Raw genomic sequence first — 15,202 nt, 5'->3', positions numbered from 1 at the left:
CAGCAGAATATGCAAGTTTCATTCTGTTCAGTGGCACTATTTATGTTCAGCATTGTGAAAACACTCTATATAAGAAAAACATTGAGATAAAAAATTTAATTAGTTAACCATTGTGACTTATTCATAGTTATATCACAATGTAAAATACAAAAAGAATTTCAAAAAAGGAGGAGTCATAAGTTTTAAAAATTAGTTTTTTAGTTGGAGAGGAAATCAAAATAACCTCAAAAGTCCAGGAAGCATATGTGTGAGAAAAAAAAAAGTATTTCTCTACCAGAACATAGAGCTGGGCGGTATGACCAAAAATTTATATCACGGTATTTTTCAAAATTATACGGTATCACGGTATATGACGATATTTTTTTTTTTTCATGCATGACTAGGTGTTAACCACATTTCCTAATAAATTAGAGAATAATTACTGCAGTATATTGGCTTACATTGACCGGACTAGTATTAACCCAGGTTTGATTGGTCTCACAAAATGCTGCTGTTCACAAAGAAGTGACAGTGGCACTCATAATTGTAATGAGGTGAAGAAATCAGAATTCATGATTTGCAGTCAAAATACACAACACTTTATTGTGCATTCTTCACCAGTTCACATTTACAAGTCTACGCGTTTCTCTTCCAGCAGGAGGCGCTGTCAGAATGGTAGTATACAAAGTAGCGCAACAAATGATTTTGAAACGTGCAGCGCTCATATTTATTCAATGGATAGTCTTTTGAAGTTTCATCGCAATTCTTGTCTTTCAGTCCCCACATTTTAGACCACCTGAAATCATAATTATGACTTTCATAACCCCCTAATAACACTGCAGTCATCAATGAAAATTAAGAGCTTTATTTAAGACTTTCAAAAACAAACCTTACACAAAATACGTTTCTTTTTTATTTATTTTTCCCACCATGTTCGGGGCACAAGAAAAATATTAAGGGACTAAATAAATATCAGCATATGAAGTATAATCGTCTCTCATTGTCTGAAAGAATGCACATCAGATGCTGAAAGTCAGTTTTTACTTTCACTTTAACATATTGATCAGTTTCCACGTTGCTTGTGTGATATCCATTGGCTTTAAAGCATAAATATTAATAAAAATACAGTATATAGAAAAGAAATATCTTTAAAATATTGCGACGTAACACCAACGTAAAGCCATTGTTTTTCTCTCACTGAAAGCTACTGTCTGCGCACAATGCGCCGATCTCTGCTCTCATCTCTGCAGACACACCCCCTCTTGAAATTTCGGCATTACAAGTTTTGCAAATCGCTAACCCTGGGTCTTTCTCAGATAGACTGAAATACGTCCACACCTCAGATGTGTTGCTTCAGACAAGCACGTGCAAGCTGCGGTTTCTGTTTGCGTCAACATACGTGTTCCCAGCGCTTTGTACGCACACACTCACCGGTATTGGGGTATATGAAAAATGAATATCATAAAAAAAAAAAACACCGGTATTCGGTATGAAAAGGTATACCGCCCAGCCCTACCAGAACAACAGTACAATTTCTCTCAGACACACTGAACCCTTTTTGCATAATATAATTATAATCTGTAGGATAATGCCAATGTAAGCAACCCCACATGTGTGTTTATTATTGATGTTATTTCTGTACTAAAAGAAGGAAGTAGATGGCACTGCTCAAATCCTGTCACCAAGACAACAGCAACCCCCACGCAGATAAAACCCCCTCCATCAGAGGGCTGGATTCTGTGGTTCTGGATTTTTAAGCCTACCTTTTTATCAGTCCCACAGGAAAGCTATTACTCTTAAAGCATTTTTTCTAAACAAACAGCAAACGTTAGGCGTGTATTTTAAGTGCCTTTTCTGTGATTCTCAGTGTTGTCAAGAAATGTTACCTTGCTCCACGAACAGCAAATATAGATCTAGCTGTTTGCTTCAACAGAAATGTCTCCTGACCTTACACGATAACTCACATACTGTGATTTTGTTTATCAAACGTTCAACAGAAACTAAGAAACTACCCGCATCTTTTGACCAGTATATTTCTTTTAGTATTCTTTTTTTGTGATGGCTAGATAAGGATATACAGTTGAAGTCTAACGTTTAAATACACCTTGCAGAATCTGCAAAATGTTCTTTACTTGACCAAAATAATACATGTTATTTTTTATTTAGTACTGACCTGAATAAGATATTTCACATAAAAGACATTTACATACAGTCCACAAGAAAAAAATAATAGTTTATAAAAAATTACCCCGTTCAAAAGTTCCCATGCACTTGATTCTTAAAGGAGAAGTCCGGTGTGATATTGACCTAAAGTGTAATGCATCATGATACCGAGCGTCAACTTACCTTTCATAGCTCATCTCGGCTTGTCCCCTGCACTCCGAAATCTGGCACTAGTTAGCCGATGCTAACAACAGGTTGTCGTTGAAGGTGCCTCGGGCATCGGACTAGCCATGTAAATAAATCACTGTTTTACACCATTTACGAGGCACAAAGTAGCTCCACACTTCATTGGTAGACTTCCAAGGGCCCTGACATTTGAAACGAGACATTGAGAACTTTGAAAAAGCACTGGTAGTTTATTTACAAGAAGATTTATACAGACAGTACATTCAGGAAATTTACCGTATGCCGCCATCTTGAATTTAGTCACGATAAGTCGAGTGACGAGCAGGAAGGAAACTAAACTACTACTTCATAAAACTCAGTAGCTTCATCGTCCGACAACCTTGCAATTGCCAACTGTCTGCACTAACTCCAGTCCAAAAGTAAAGAGTACTCACGTGACTTATCAGGTTGTAGTTTCCTTCCTGCTCGTCACTCGACTTACCGTGACTAAATTCAAGATGGTGGCGAACGGTAAATTTCCTGAAGGTACTGTCTGTATAAATCTTCTTGTAAATAAACTACCAGTGCTTTTTCAAAGTTCTTAATGTCTCGTTTCAAATGTCAGGGCCCTTGGAAGTCTACCAATGAAGTGTGGAGCTACTTTGTGCCTCGTAAATGGTGTAAAACAGTGATTTATTTACATGGCTAGTCCGATGCCCGAGGCACCCTCAAAGACAACCTGTTGTTAGCATCGGCTAACTAGCGCCAGATTTCGGAGTGCAGGGGACAAGCCGAGATGAGCTATGAAGGGTAAGTTGACACTCGGTATCATGATTCATTACACTTTAGGTCAATATCACACCGGACTTCTCCTTTAATACTGTGTTGTTACTTTAATGATCCAGAGCTGTTTTTTTTTGTTTAGTGATAGTTGTCCATGTGTCACGTATGTGGTCTATCCTGTCATCATGAACTCTTGCACAACACATTCTGGACTTCATTCCCCACAAGCCACTGCACCAATCACTGCACACACCTGCTCCTCGTTTCCCACTGCACTGATTGCTGCACACACCTGTTTCACATTGACTCTCATGCATTTAAGCCACTGACACACACACTTCCGGGCGAAGTCTTATTGTTCCATCTGGTCATTATTTCCGAGCGTTTCTTTCCGTGTTTGTTTTCTCTGTGTTTGATTCCTGGACTCCTCCCCGTGTTTTGATTCTCGCTGCCAGCCCCGACCTTCTGCCTGTGTTTGACTACTCTTTGGATTATCCTCGTTGTTGTTGTTTGCCGGTGATTGACCCTGTCTGTGTACCACGCCTTCTAAATAAAGCCTGCATTTGGAGCCGAACGTCTGCCTCCCGAGTCCCCCAGTGTGACACCATGAGTCCCTAGTTTGAACTGAATAGTTAAACTACCCGCTGTTCTTCAGAAATATCCTTTAGGTCCCACAAATTCTTTGGTTTTTCAGCATTTTTGTGTGTTTGAACCCTTTCCAACAATGACTGCATGATTTTGAGATCCATCTTTTGACACTAAGGACAACTGAGGGACTCATATGCAACTATTACAAAAGGTTCAAGCACACACTGATGCTCCAGAAGGAAAAATGATGCATTAAGAACTGGTGATGTAAACTTTTAAACAAAATGTGCACCTTTTTCTTATTTTGCTTAAATATCATATTTGTGTATTTAGTACTGCCCGTCAGAAGCTACAGAAGATACTTACATGTTTCCTAGAAGACAAAATAAGTTACATTTAACCTAATCTTCAAATTCCAAAAGTTTTCACCCCCGTCTCTAAATGCATTGTGGTTCCTTCTGAAGCATCAGTGAGCATTTGAACCTTCTGTAATAGTTGCATATGAGTCCCTCAGTTGTCCTCAGTGTGAAAAGATGAATCTCAAAATCATACAGTCATTGTTGGAAAGGGTTCAAATACACAAAAATGCTGAAAAACAACTATTATTTTCTTTTACGGACTATATGTAAATGTCTTTTATGTGAAATATCTTATTCAGGTCAGCACTAAATAAAAAATAACATGCATTTTGTATGATCCCTCTTATTTTGGTCAAGTAATTAGAGTAATATAAGAAATTTTATTTGAAATAAAGAAATAGATTAAGAAAGTAATTTAAATTACTGTATAACATCTCAAGGTCTTAGATATGTAATAGACCGGCACACAGTAGACAGACACAAAAAGTCAGAGATGACGTCTCTAAAGACCCCAGATGCACTTTTCCCCTCACCCTGCTACCCCAGACGAATTACACTTGTATACATATTTTATTTCTGCATTACTTCAGGTCTGCTAAGCACTATGAAAACCAGACAGCCATGAACTCAACGACCTGCAGATAAAGAGTAAAAACTCCATGTTCTCAAACCCACTACAGCAAACCATTAAAGCAAGTCAGCACCTTTTGTTACACTCTCAAAATGATCTCTTCTTTAATTCAACATTTAACACTCTCCCTGAAAAGACTTATTGTAAGACACACGCAAAGATTCAACACTCTTACATGCATGTCTGTACACTCTCCCTTCTCCCTCTCTATGCTCTAGCTCTCCCTCTTATCCCTAGAGAGCCTAAATATAGGTCAAGGACTTGAGTCAACCAGGGCAAGGAGAAAAATACAATAATGAAGACAAAATTACATGAACAGGATCTGCAGTGTCTGAGCACAAATTATCAGCACGAATGGATTGTATGAGCCATTATGCAGTGGCAAACTTTAGCAACACTTCAGTTTGAGCACCTGAGAGGTGACCATTTTACAAGTATGTCAATTATTTTACATGCAACGAAGTAAAAAATAACTTAAAATGTTTCATACCTCATATTCTCATCATGCATGCATAGCCAGATTCCACCTAAAAGTGTCAACACTGGCTCTATGGTGCTATCAAAACATTGCTCTATTTGTTCAAGCATCCTGACCAGCCAGAAATAGCAAAATTGGCTTAACGATGGTGTGAGTCTATGGTGATAAATACACATTTATCTTCATCAGTGCAGTCAGAGGGCAAATTTACTCCAGGAGAACAGAAAAAGCTTGGGCTTTATTCCAAATTGCAGACATTATTCATCAATAACAGCTATTACCGTTCTACTGCAGTTATTGGGAACCCATTTGGTGTACAAAGCATAAAGACAACAAGCTTTGACAGATTTAGGAGCGTCTGTTTAATGACTTTGTTCAGTCCTCTTAAAGGGGTCATGACATGGATTTTTAATATGTTCCTTGAGGTTTACTGTGGTTTATATGTGAAAATGATGATTTTCAACCCTCATTCTGACCCTCCGTCTAAAACGACCTGTTTTTAAGGGCTGAAACCCTATTGTAAATGTTAGAATGGCCAAGGATCATCAATCTCCATGTAAAACTGATCGTGCAGACCAAAACTTGGAACTTGGAGGGATGGTAGTATTCACACCTCCAACAACGCCACTAAGGCTCGCCCCAATCGGCCTGACGGGAGCACTACAGCAATCAAAAGCCTGGTGAAATTCGGGTTTCGGGTATTTTTGATTTTTTCAAAAACCTACTTTTGTGAACTAGTCCTAGCTTTTTTGCCAGATCGGAAGCAAACCAGTGCAGGAAGCTTCTCTGGAGAGTGAATATCAATAACTATCAAAAAAAGTTGAACTCACTGTCGCAAAGGGATGCCAAAATGTTCAAAAGGGGTGGGGCCACTTTTAGTAAAATGCATATAACTCATGAACGGATTCGGATTGCGATATTCTCACCAAACTCAGACTGCATATGTAAGAGCTCAATCTGAGGTCACAGGGAAAAAAAGTGGAGCTTGGCCACTGGGTAATGCTAGAAGAGGGAAAAAACATGAAAAATGGCTATAACTACACAACCATTTGTCCTATCAACATGAAACCTGCTGTGCATGATTATACATCGCATGGTTTTTCGCACATACATGCGATATTAAAATCCAACGGTAGAACTCCTCATTCCAGACACCTTTGCCTTTAGAACCACTGCTGTCAATCAAATAATTTGTTAACTGATCGAGAAGATGTAAAAAAAACTACTTTTGCAAACTAGTCCTAGGTTTTTCCCTCAACCCGGAAAAACACACTGTGATACAATTCTCTGGACTCTTTAGGTCAATAATAATAATAAAAAAGTTGAAATTTACCCTTTTTGGAAGCTATACCAGGGTCGTTTAGAAAGGTCCAAAATCCTATAAAGCCTAAAGAAAACTCAAAACTTCACAAAACTTGTTAAGCACATGCAAAAGGTGATTCTAAACAAGCATGCATAGTTTTAAGGAGATCACACTACAGTATAAACATTAAAAACATAATATTTCTATGGTAAATAACCTGGATTTGTCAAAAATGCTTTTTTAAATCATTGATTTAGGTGGTTACAGGCTTGCTAAATAATATCTTTTTTATATGTACTTAAATGCCTTAAAGTGCTTGAACCCAGATAATCGCTGCTTGCAGCTATGGGGCAGTCGTGGCCTAATGGTTAGCGAGTTGGACTTGTAACCCGAAGGTTACAAGGGATTGTAGGCGGAGGGAGTGAATGTACAGCACTCCCTCCACCCTCAATACCACAACTGAGGTGAGTCCTTTGAGCAAGGCACCGAACCCCCAACTGCTCCCCGGGTGCCACAGCACCCGGAGCAGTGGGCAGCCAGTTAAATGGGTTAAATGCAGAGCACAAATTCCGAGTATAGTTCACTGTATTCGGCCACATGTCATGTCCTTTCCTTTTCTTATGTTTTCTATTTGCTTTTGACGCTACATGACACTCACATTCTGCGTAATCAAGTGTCAGCCTTTAAGCGACGGAACTCCAGTGGGTGGGGCCTATGGTGAGAAGATGACTATTCGTCAATGCCTTGTTCTGGAGGCAGTGCATATGCAAATATTTGTGCCTGGGTGACATCACCTTGCACCTCAGATCCAAATGAGCTTGATTAATAAATGCTTTGTTTATAATGAGGAGGATGTTTTAAGCAATGAAGCTTGCAGGATGTTGTAATGATTCAAAGACCTCTTATATGCCAAAAGATCAAGGCAAATTTTATTTCTTATGTCATGACCCCTTTAAGTTTTTCACACAAACCCTTTCTTTTCTACACCACACACACCTTCAGTATAGAGTAGCCTCTATATCTCCAGGATACAGTTCAAAACCGATTTTCTGATGAATAAAAGTTCAAAAGAAGAGCATTTACTGTCACTTTTGATCAATTTCATGCTTCCTTGGAACTTCTTTCCAAAAAAAGAAACACTATGTGATACACTATCACGGATATGTTTCAAATCATCAAACACTGAGAACCCACATGTTAGTCCAGGGTAACCTCACAGAAGTGAGCATGACCTAACTTCACTTTATATTCTCACGGCATCTGCTGTGTGAATCTCATGAACTGGGCCAGGACAAGTGAGAAGGGCTGTTTAATAATATCCAGAGAACTGCCATAGCCTCCAGCACTACAGGCAAAACAGTGTCAATCACTTTCAGCCCTGCCTATGAATGAAGCAGACACACCTGATACTTTAATTGACTATGGAATGAAAACTAGTAAAGTAAATGTCAAAGTTATTGTTCTCATAATGTATAATTTGGGGTATAAAATAAAAACAAATTAAACCATACCAATTGCATAATATGTAACACTACAATCAGATATGTGACCCTGGACCACAAAACCAGTCTTAAGTCGCTGGGGTAAATTTGTAGCAATAGCCAAAAATACATGGTATGGGTCAAAATTATTGATTTTTCTTTTATGCCAAAAATCATTAGGAAATTAAGTAAAGATCATGTTCCATGAAGATTTTTTTGTAAAATTCCTACTATAAATATATCAAAATGTAATTTTTGATTAGTAATATGCATTGTTAAGAACTTAATTTTGACAACTTTAAAGGTGATTTTCTCAGTATTTAGATTTTTTTTGCACCCTCAGATTCTAGATTTTCAAATAGATGTATCTCAGCCAAATATTGTCCTATCCTAACAAATCATACAGCAATAGAAAGCTTATTTATTGAGCTTTCATATGATGCATACATCTCAGTTTTGTAAAATTTAACCTTATGACTGGTTTTGTGGTCCAGGGTCACATATTAGGTAATTATATGATATGAGGAATCAAAAAGCATTCTCAGTTGGCGCACAACACTGAATAACATGTAAAGAGCCTTACCTTCGACATGCACAGTTGTCCTGGGGGTGACATCCATATCAAGAACTGGTCCAAATGGAAAACCCCAAATGACAGGTACTAGGTATCCAAGCACCACCAATATGAAGTTGGGCTGTTTGGTCTGCCGCATGATCACCAGGATGTTCTGAGGTTCTGCTAAGATCCAGGCAGGTTTCTCCAGCAGCACTTTGCTGAAGCTAATGTTGTTGTGTAATTGATGCTGATTCACTAGAACAAGCTCCCGCTTCCAGCAGTGTAGTCATGGGCTGCTAACTCATCCTTGCTCTGTCAAAGGTTTCCCGCTGCATTGGCAAGAAAGAATGAGTAAGTCTCTTCCTTCCCGAGACACATATCAAGAGCAGATGGCTCGATGAGAAAACACGTCATACACAAATGCATCCACTAAACATTTCATAGTGCAATGTATGTCTACTTTATTAAACGCTATTAGCAGAGATATGAGAAAGCCTCAGGCGATCACATAAAAATGTACAAATCAATTAACATTCCTGTAGCTGGTACAGCATGGTGCTGGTTTCTCAGGAAGAACGCCACCTGATAAAATACTTTATGCATGATGTTTCCTCAAAGCAATAAATCCATTTTCTTCACTTTCCAAGAACATAATGCATAAAAGATGGCAATAAATGGTTAATATTGAAGGGACACCTTTGAATAAAACAATACAAAGCTTTTGCTTGGTCACACTGAGGTCCTGTCAGTCATTTTAAATGAATAGCTGACCCAAAAATTTAAAATTCACTTAAAGTCCACTCGCCTGCAGGCCATCCAAGATGTAGATGTGTTTGTTTTTTCATCCAAACAGATATGGAGAAATTCAGTAATCTAAGTAACTAAGTAATCCACCAATTGCAGTTTTGGACCAAAAAAACAGTTGTGAGTAGCACGGGTATATTTGTAGCAATAGCCAACAATACATTGTATGGGTCAAAATGATTATTTTTTTATTTTATGCCAAAAATCATTAAGATATTAAGTAAAGACGATGTTCCTTAATGATATTATGTGAATTTCCTACTGTAAATATATCAAAACTTAATTTTTGATTAGTAATATGCATTGCTAATAACTTCATTTGGACAACTTTAAAGGCGATTTTCTCAATATTTAGATTTTTTTGCACCCTCAGATTCCAGATTTTCAAGTAACTGAATCTCAACCAAATATTGCCCTATCCTAACAAACTATACATCAATGGATTTGTAAATTTCCTACCGTAAATATATCAAAACTTAATGTTCGATTAGTAATATGCATTGCTAAGAACTTCATATGGGCAACTTTAAAGGTGATTTTCTCAATATTTTAATTTTTCGGAAACTTAGATTCCAGATTTTCAAGTAATTGTATCTCAACCAAATATTGTCCTATCCTAACAAACCATACATCAATAGATTTGTAAATTTCCTACCGTAAATATATCAAAACTTAATGTTTGATTAGTAATATGCATTGCTAAGAACTTAATTTGGGCAACTTTAAAGGCGATTTTCTCAATATTTAGATTTTTTTGCACCCTCAGATTCCAGATTTTCAAATAGTTGTATCTCAACCAAATATTGCCCTATCCTTACAAATCATACGTCAATGGAAAACTTTGCAAATGTTTTTTGGTCCAGGGTCACATTTGAGTCCATAATATTGCTTTCTCTATCAAAAAAGTTGTTTTTTTCTGAATCAGGAGTGAAATCTGCACAGATCATGCATGCATCATCCATTTGCAAGTGAAAACTGTCGAAAACAGTTCTAAATAATATGTGGGTGGATTTTGGTGATTTTGATGTAAGAAAACAACAGGGATGGACTTTTTCCACTGCTAATGCTATTATGAATTCTGGACTTTCAATATATATTTCAGTTAGATTTTATGGTTTAAAGATAAAACACCTTAATGATGGATTTGTTGATTATAATCACACAGCTTTACACTTCACAAGATGTTAATTGATTGACTGGAGTCATTGGATTACAATTATTGTGATCTTTTTATCAGCTGTTTGAACTCTCATTCTGACGGCACCCATTCGCTCAAAACGATCTATTGGTGATGTCTCCAAATCTGTTTTGATCAAGAAACCAAGCTCATCTACTTCTTGGATGGCCTGAGGGTGAACACATTTTCAGCAATTTTTCATCTTTGAGTGATCTACTCCTTAAAAATCTTTTTCTGGCATGATGCTCTATGTGGAGGATGCACATTTTTTGGCTCTGGAGAACTGCCTCAGAAGCTTCTGATTCACTTTATAGTGAGAAAACTTTTTTTCAAAACACTTAAGAGTCACAAAATTCTTTGTATGTTATGAGGTATCGCTTAAATGTGTTTGCTGTCTAGAAACACCATTATGTGATGGTGAAACGGATATGGATGCACTATATTGAAGTATGGCTTTGCTTTTCTCCAGTTTCTACTGGAAAGCTGCTGGGGTTAATGCATATCACTCCATCTATACAGACATATACTGTACCATAAATACTAAGCATTAACACCTCTCATGTTACAATAAGAACCTGCTTGGGGAAGTATGAACAAGAGACACATCAACCTGATCCTATCACATGCTGAAAAACTAAATTAGCCTGCCAGCATATAATACGCTATGTATTGTAGTTAAGTTTTAAGAGAGTCATAAAATAAGGAATAATTTCTGATAAAGCCATCTGTCAGTTAAACAATAAAAAATACCATATTTCCAGTCTGACATTTTCACAGATGGAGAAGAAATACCTCCAATCACCCAAATGTGGGATTTTATGGCATATCTCACTAATTCTCCATCTGCACATAATCTAGTTGAGCTGCACTGAGAGTCGATGTGATGAGAATTTTCAAGTCTAATTTCCAATACCGATTACAGCATCCTGAAATGCAACTTATAATTATGCATGTCATAAAAGATCATGCATTCATTCCATCATTACAACTAATTTCACTATAAAAGCTGTACAGTGTGTTTCTCAAATATTGAGACAGGTAAAATAACATGTTTAATTTGATGTAATGGAAAGAATGAACCATTCAAGAATGCATTAGACCTCCTGAGTGCATTAAAGACCAGATTAAGAGACGAAGTTACTGTTACTTTGATGGCATTAATGAGCACATTATCTGCCTTACTCAGGTTAATTAAATCAAATAACAATGGCACTGTTACTTGAAAGAGTTTTCATGGTTTGGTTGTCAAAGTAATGTAAGCCTGTAAGAGTTAAGATAAGAACAAAACTGTGTGGTTTCACTGAATTCACTTCTGGTTATATTTTTTTTACATTTTTATTAGTTATTCAAAACTGATTTTCAGTCTGAAATTTCTAAATGCATCTTTTAGCGACAGAATCTAACGTTACCCGCTCTTTCTGACATTCTCTGGCACAGTGATGCAATTCTACTTGTATTATTAGAAAAGATATTACTATATAATAAGAGATAATGCAGCACAAGAAATAAAGCAAAGAAATGCATGGTAAGAATTCATTCGTTTTACATAAGTAGACTTGCTAATAGAAATATTACACTGAAGCAAATGTTTAATTGTACATATGCATTTTTAACCCCTAGTCAACTTCCAGAAAAAAGAAGCTCAAACATGGACTATTATCTCCGATAGCGCTGATAAACCACTCAGAACCGTTCACTTTATACAAATCTTATAGTCTCATAGCATCAGATTTAGTACCTGCTTAACAAATATTGAGGATAGATAGATAGATAGATAGATAGATAGATAGATAGATAGATAGATAGATAGATAGATAGATAGATAGATAGATAGATAGATAGATAGATCATAAAAAGTGTTTAGTTTGTGTCTGCGTGTGGTCTACATCAGATTGCACACCACTGCGGTATTTTTAAAGGACACTTCTGGCACTCATTCCCAATCACCTTCACCTGCGTGCAGCAGAGATCCCAGCAGGCTCCGCTTACATTAAAACAGATTATGCGCATAGATACCTACTAATAACTACAGATGTAATAAAAGGCGCAAGCAAAATGTGAAAGATATAGCACAAACTCTGTAGTTATATTACCTGACTGTTTCAGGAAAAGTAAGCATCAGTCATCCTGTCTTTCCATTGGATTCCCTGTTGTGCTGCTAATGATGCCTCTGCTCCAGAGATCTGACTGTATACTGCGCTGCATGCTGCACGCTCCTCAGAGCAGTCTCAGGTGAAGCCAAGCCACGCCTCTCTGGGTAATATTCATGAGCGGCCACGCCTCCTCGACTTTGTGTCGCAATGTCACTAATGAGTAGGCTTACAGCATTTCAGATTTATTAAAGTGTTTTTTCTTCTGAGAATGCAACGGACTTGTGCATTTATAGGGGATGGAGGGTTAATGTGCGACCGTTGCGACACGGATTGATTCAGTCGCTTCATTTGTATTGGTTGCCATCTAGAGGTTAGTATTAAAAATGCAACATGTAGGGCACGCCGGGGCTAGTTGTCACAGGGGAGGCGGGAAGTCATGACAGCTGTATTTCAGTAAGTATATGACAAGTCATGGCTTGTTTTTTCTAGCAGTTCTGTCCTCCAAAATATAATCTTATGTGTTCTATATATGTTGGATAAAAGATTAACACAAAAGATAGATTTTAATTGGGGAAGTTCACTTTCAGAATAAAAAAATCCTAATAATTTACTCACCCCTATATCATCGAAGGTGTTCAGTCACAAATAAAATTAAGGTCTGAGAAAAACATTTTTCTGCATATAGTGGACTTCAGTGGTGGCCAATGGTTTGAAAGTCCAAATTGCAGTTTCAGTGTATAAACATCATTTTTTAAAAGAAAATAACCAATCATTTCACTAGATAAGATTCCTATTCCTCGGCTGAGATTGTGTAGAGCCCTTTAAGGCTGCAGCAAAACTGCAAACCTGTTGATCCCCATTGAAGTCCACTATATATAGAAAAATCCTCAAATGTTTTCCTCAAAAACCTTAATTTCTTTGCGACTGAAGAAAGAAAGACATGAACATCTTGGATGACTTGGAGGAAATTTTTAATTTGCAAGTGAACTTCTCCTTTAAAAATGTTAATCTCAGGTGAAGGGTATTTTCATATGCTATGGCATATAGTTCTAAACATTGTGGAAATTGTGGAAGATGTCTTACTCTATCAATAGTATATTTTTTTCTTCATTTATATGGTATTTTTATCGAATCAGTAGAGTATTTTCACAACACGTCATCAATCGGCCAATTTCGGTGGCACTGAATGTAAACAATGCCACTGAACTGAACAAAATTTGCATATTTTGCTCATTATTGCTGCTAAAAATGGTCAATTATTGTCATGTTTTTTGGGCTATACTAATTGGTCAGACCAGGAAAACACAGACTGCCAAAAGTTATAACAAATCAAGGAGAAGAATTCAAAAAACTGTCTGAGGAACAAAAGGCGTTTGTGGTTGGCCAAACTGAACCAGGATTTCCAGGGCAAGAATCTTGACAACATTCCTGTTTGTTTTTATCATTTCCAGTCAGGTAGGTGAAGTATTAGGCTGATATCTTAGTTAATACTGCTCGTACATATCTTTACCACCTATTAACTTTAGTTTGTCAAAATATATCGCCCTTTCCTGCTTACTAAGTCCTTCTCTGTATGGCTTAGCAGCTTCCACGTGTTTTTTCCATGGTTTTGACAGCATAAATTAGCAGAACAACGTATTTAGTACATTGACCATGCTGTTGTTTACATCTGGATATCACCAATATGCATTGAGGTAACTGACCAAACCATGACTAAGTACAAACCATATGTAATAAGTTGCCCATAAATATCCCAAATAGTGTGACAAAATATTTTTAATAGGTTTTTTCATTAGTCAAGGCTTAAAAGTATGTATACTTCTGTATTAGGCCATAGGCCTACTAAACTAAAGACCATGCTAAATGTGTACTGTTTAATTGAAATTAATATTATATATGATGACGATTATTTATCAGTGTATTGATCAATTTTATTTTAAATATCATTTGGTTTGGCTGAAATAGGCCTCTGTAAGGCTTGAGTTTGAATTTCTTAGATGTGACCCTGGACCACAAAACCAGTCATAAGTAGCACGGGTATATTTGTAGCAATAGCCAACAATGCATTGCATGGGTCAGAATTATCTATTTGTCTTTTATGCCAAAAATCATTAGGATATTAAGTAAAGATTATGGTCCATAGATATTTAGTAAATTTCCTACTGTAAATATATAAAAACGTAATGTTTGATTAATAGTATGCATTGCTAACAACTTCATCTGGACAAATTTAAAGGCGATTTTCTCAATTTTAAATTTTTTTGCACCCTCAGATTTCAGATTTACATATAGTTGTATCTCGGCCAAATATTGTCCTATCCAAACAAACCATACATCAATGGAAAACGAATCTATTCAGGGTTCAGATGATGTATACATCTCACAATAACCTTACAATACCCTTATGGCTGGTTTTGTGGTCCAGGGTCAGAAATGTCCATACAATAAGAAAACGTGCCCTTTATTAGCTTTTGGAATAGTGGATTCACGCATTTCCTCATTAATTATGCAACAAATTTTGCTGATAGTCAAAATAATGTCCAATTTAAATGCCCACAACAACGTAGTATGCAATATTCTCAGGTTACTAAATGAGTAAGTGCCTGCCTGGCTCTGTTTGTGCGTATGTACGTGTGCAAATG

General features: G+C 36.9%; 1 protein-coding gene across 2 annotated transcripts in view; it reads right to left on the bottom strand.

Moving 5' to 3' along the window:
- sema4gb (sema domain, immunoglobulin domain (Ig), transmembrane domain (TM) and short cytoplasmic domain, (semaphorin) 4Gb) overlaps positions 1-12,646 on the bottom strand; it is a 38,030-nt gene extending 25,384 nt beyond the window's left edge. For both annotated transcript variants that reach the window (XR_012341430.1, XM_073828077.1), the window contains exons 1-2: positions 12,561-12,646; positions 8,514-8,815 (exon numbers count right to left, since the gene is read on the bottom strand). Coding sequence is in view for 1 of the 2 variants with exons in the window: in XM_073828077.1 (XP_073684178.1) it covers positions 8,514-8,643 (130 nt within the window). In the remaining variant the exon portion in view is untranslated. The remainder of the gene's footprint in view (positions 1-8,513; positions 8,816-12,560) is intronic.
- Between the last annotated feature and the right edge of the window lie 2,556 nt (positions 12,647-15,202).

The sequence above is a fragment of the Garra rufa genome, chromosome 22 (assembly GCF_049309525.1).
Source record: "Garra rufa chromosome 22, GarRuf1.0, whole genome shotgun sequence".
Classification (NCBI taxonomy): domain Eukaryota; kingdom Metazoa; phylum Chordata; class Actinopteri; order Cypriniformes; family Cyprinidae; genus Garra; species Garra rufa.
Note: the sequence above shows the minus strand (reverse complement) of the source record. Positions and strands in the feature narration are given on the sequence as shown.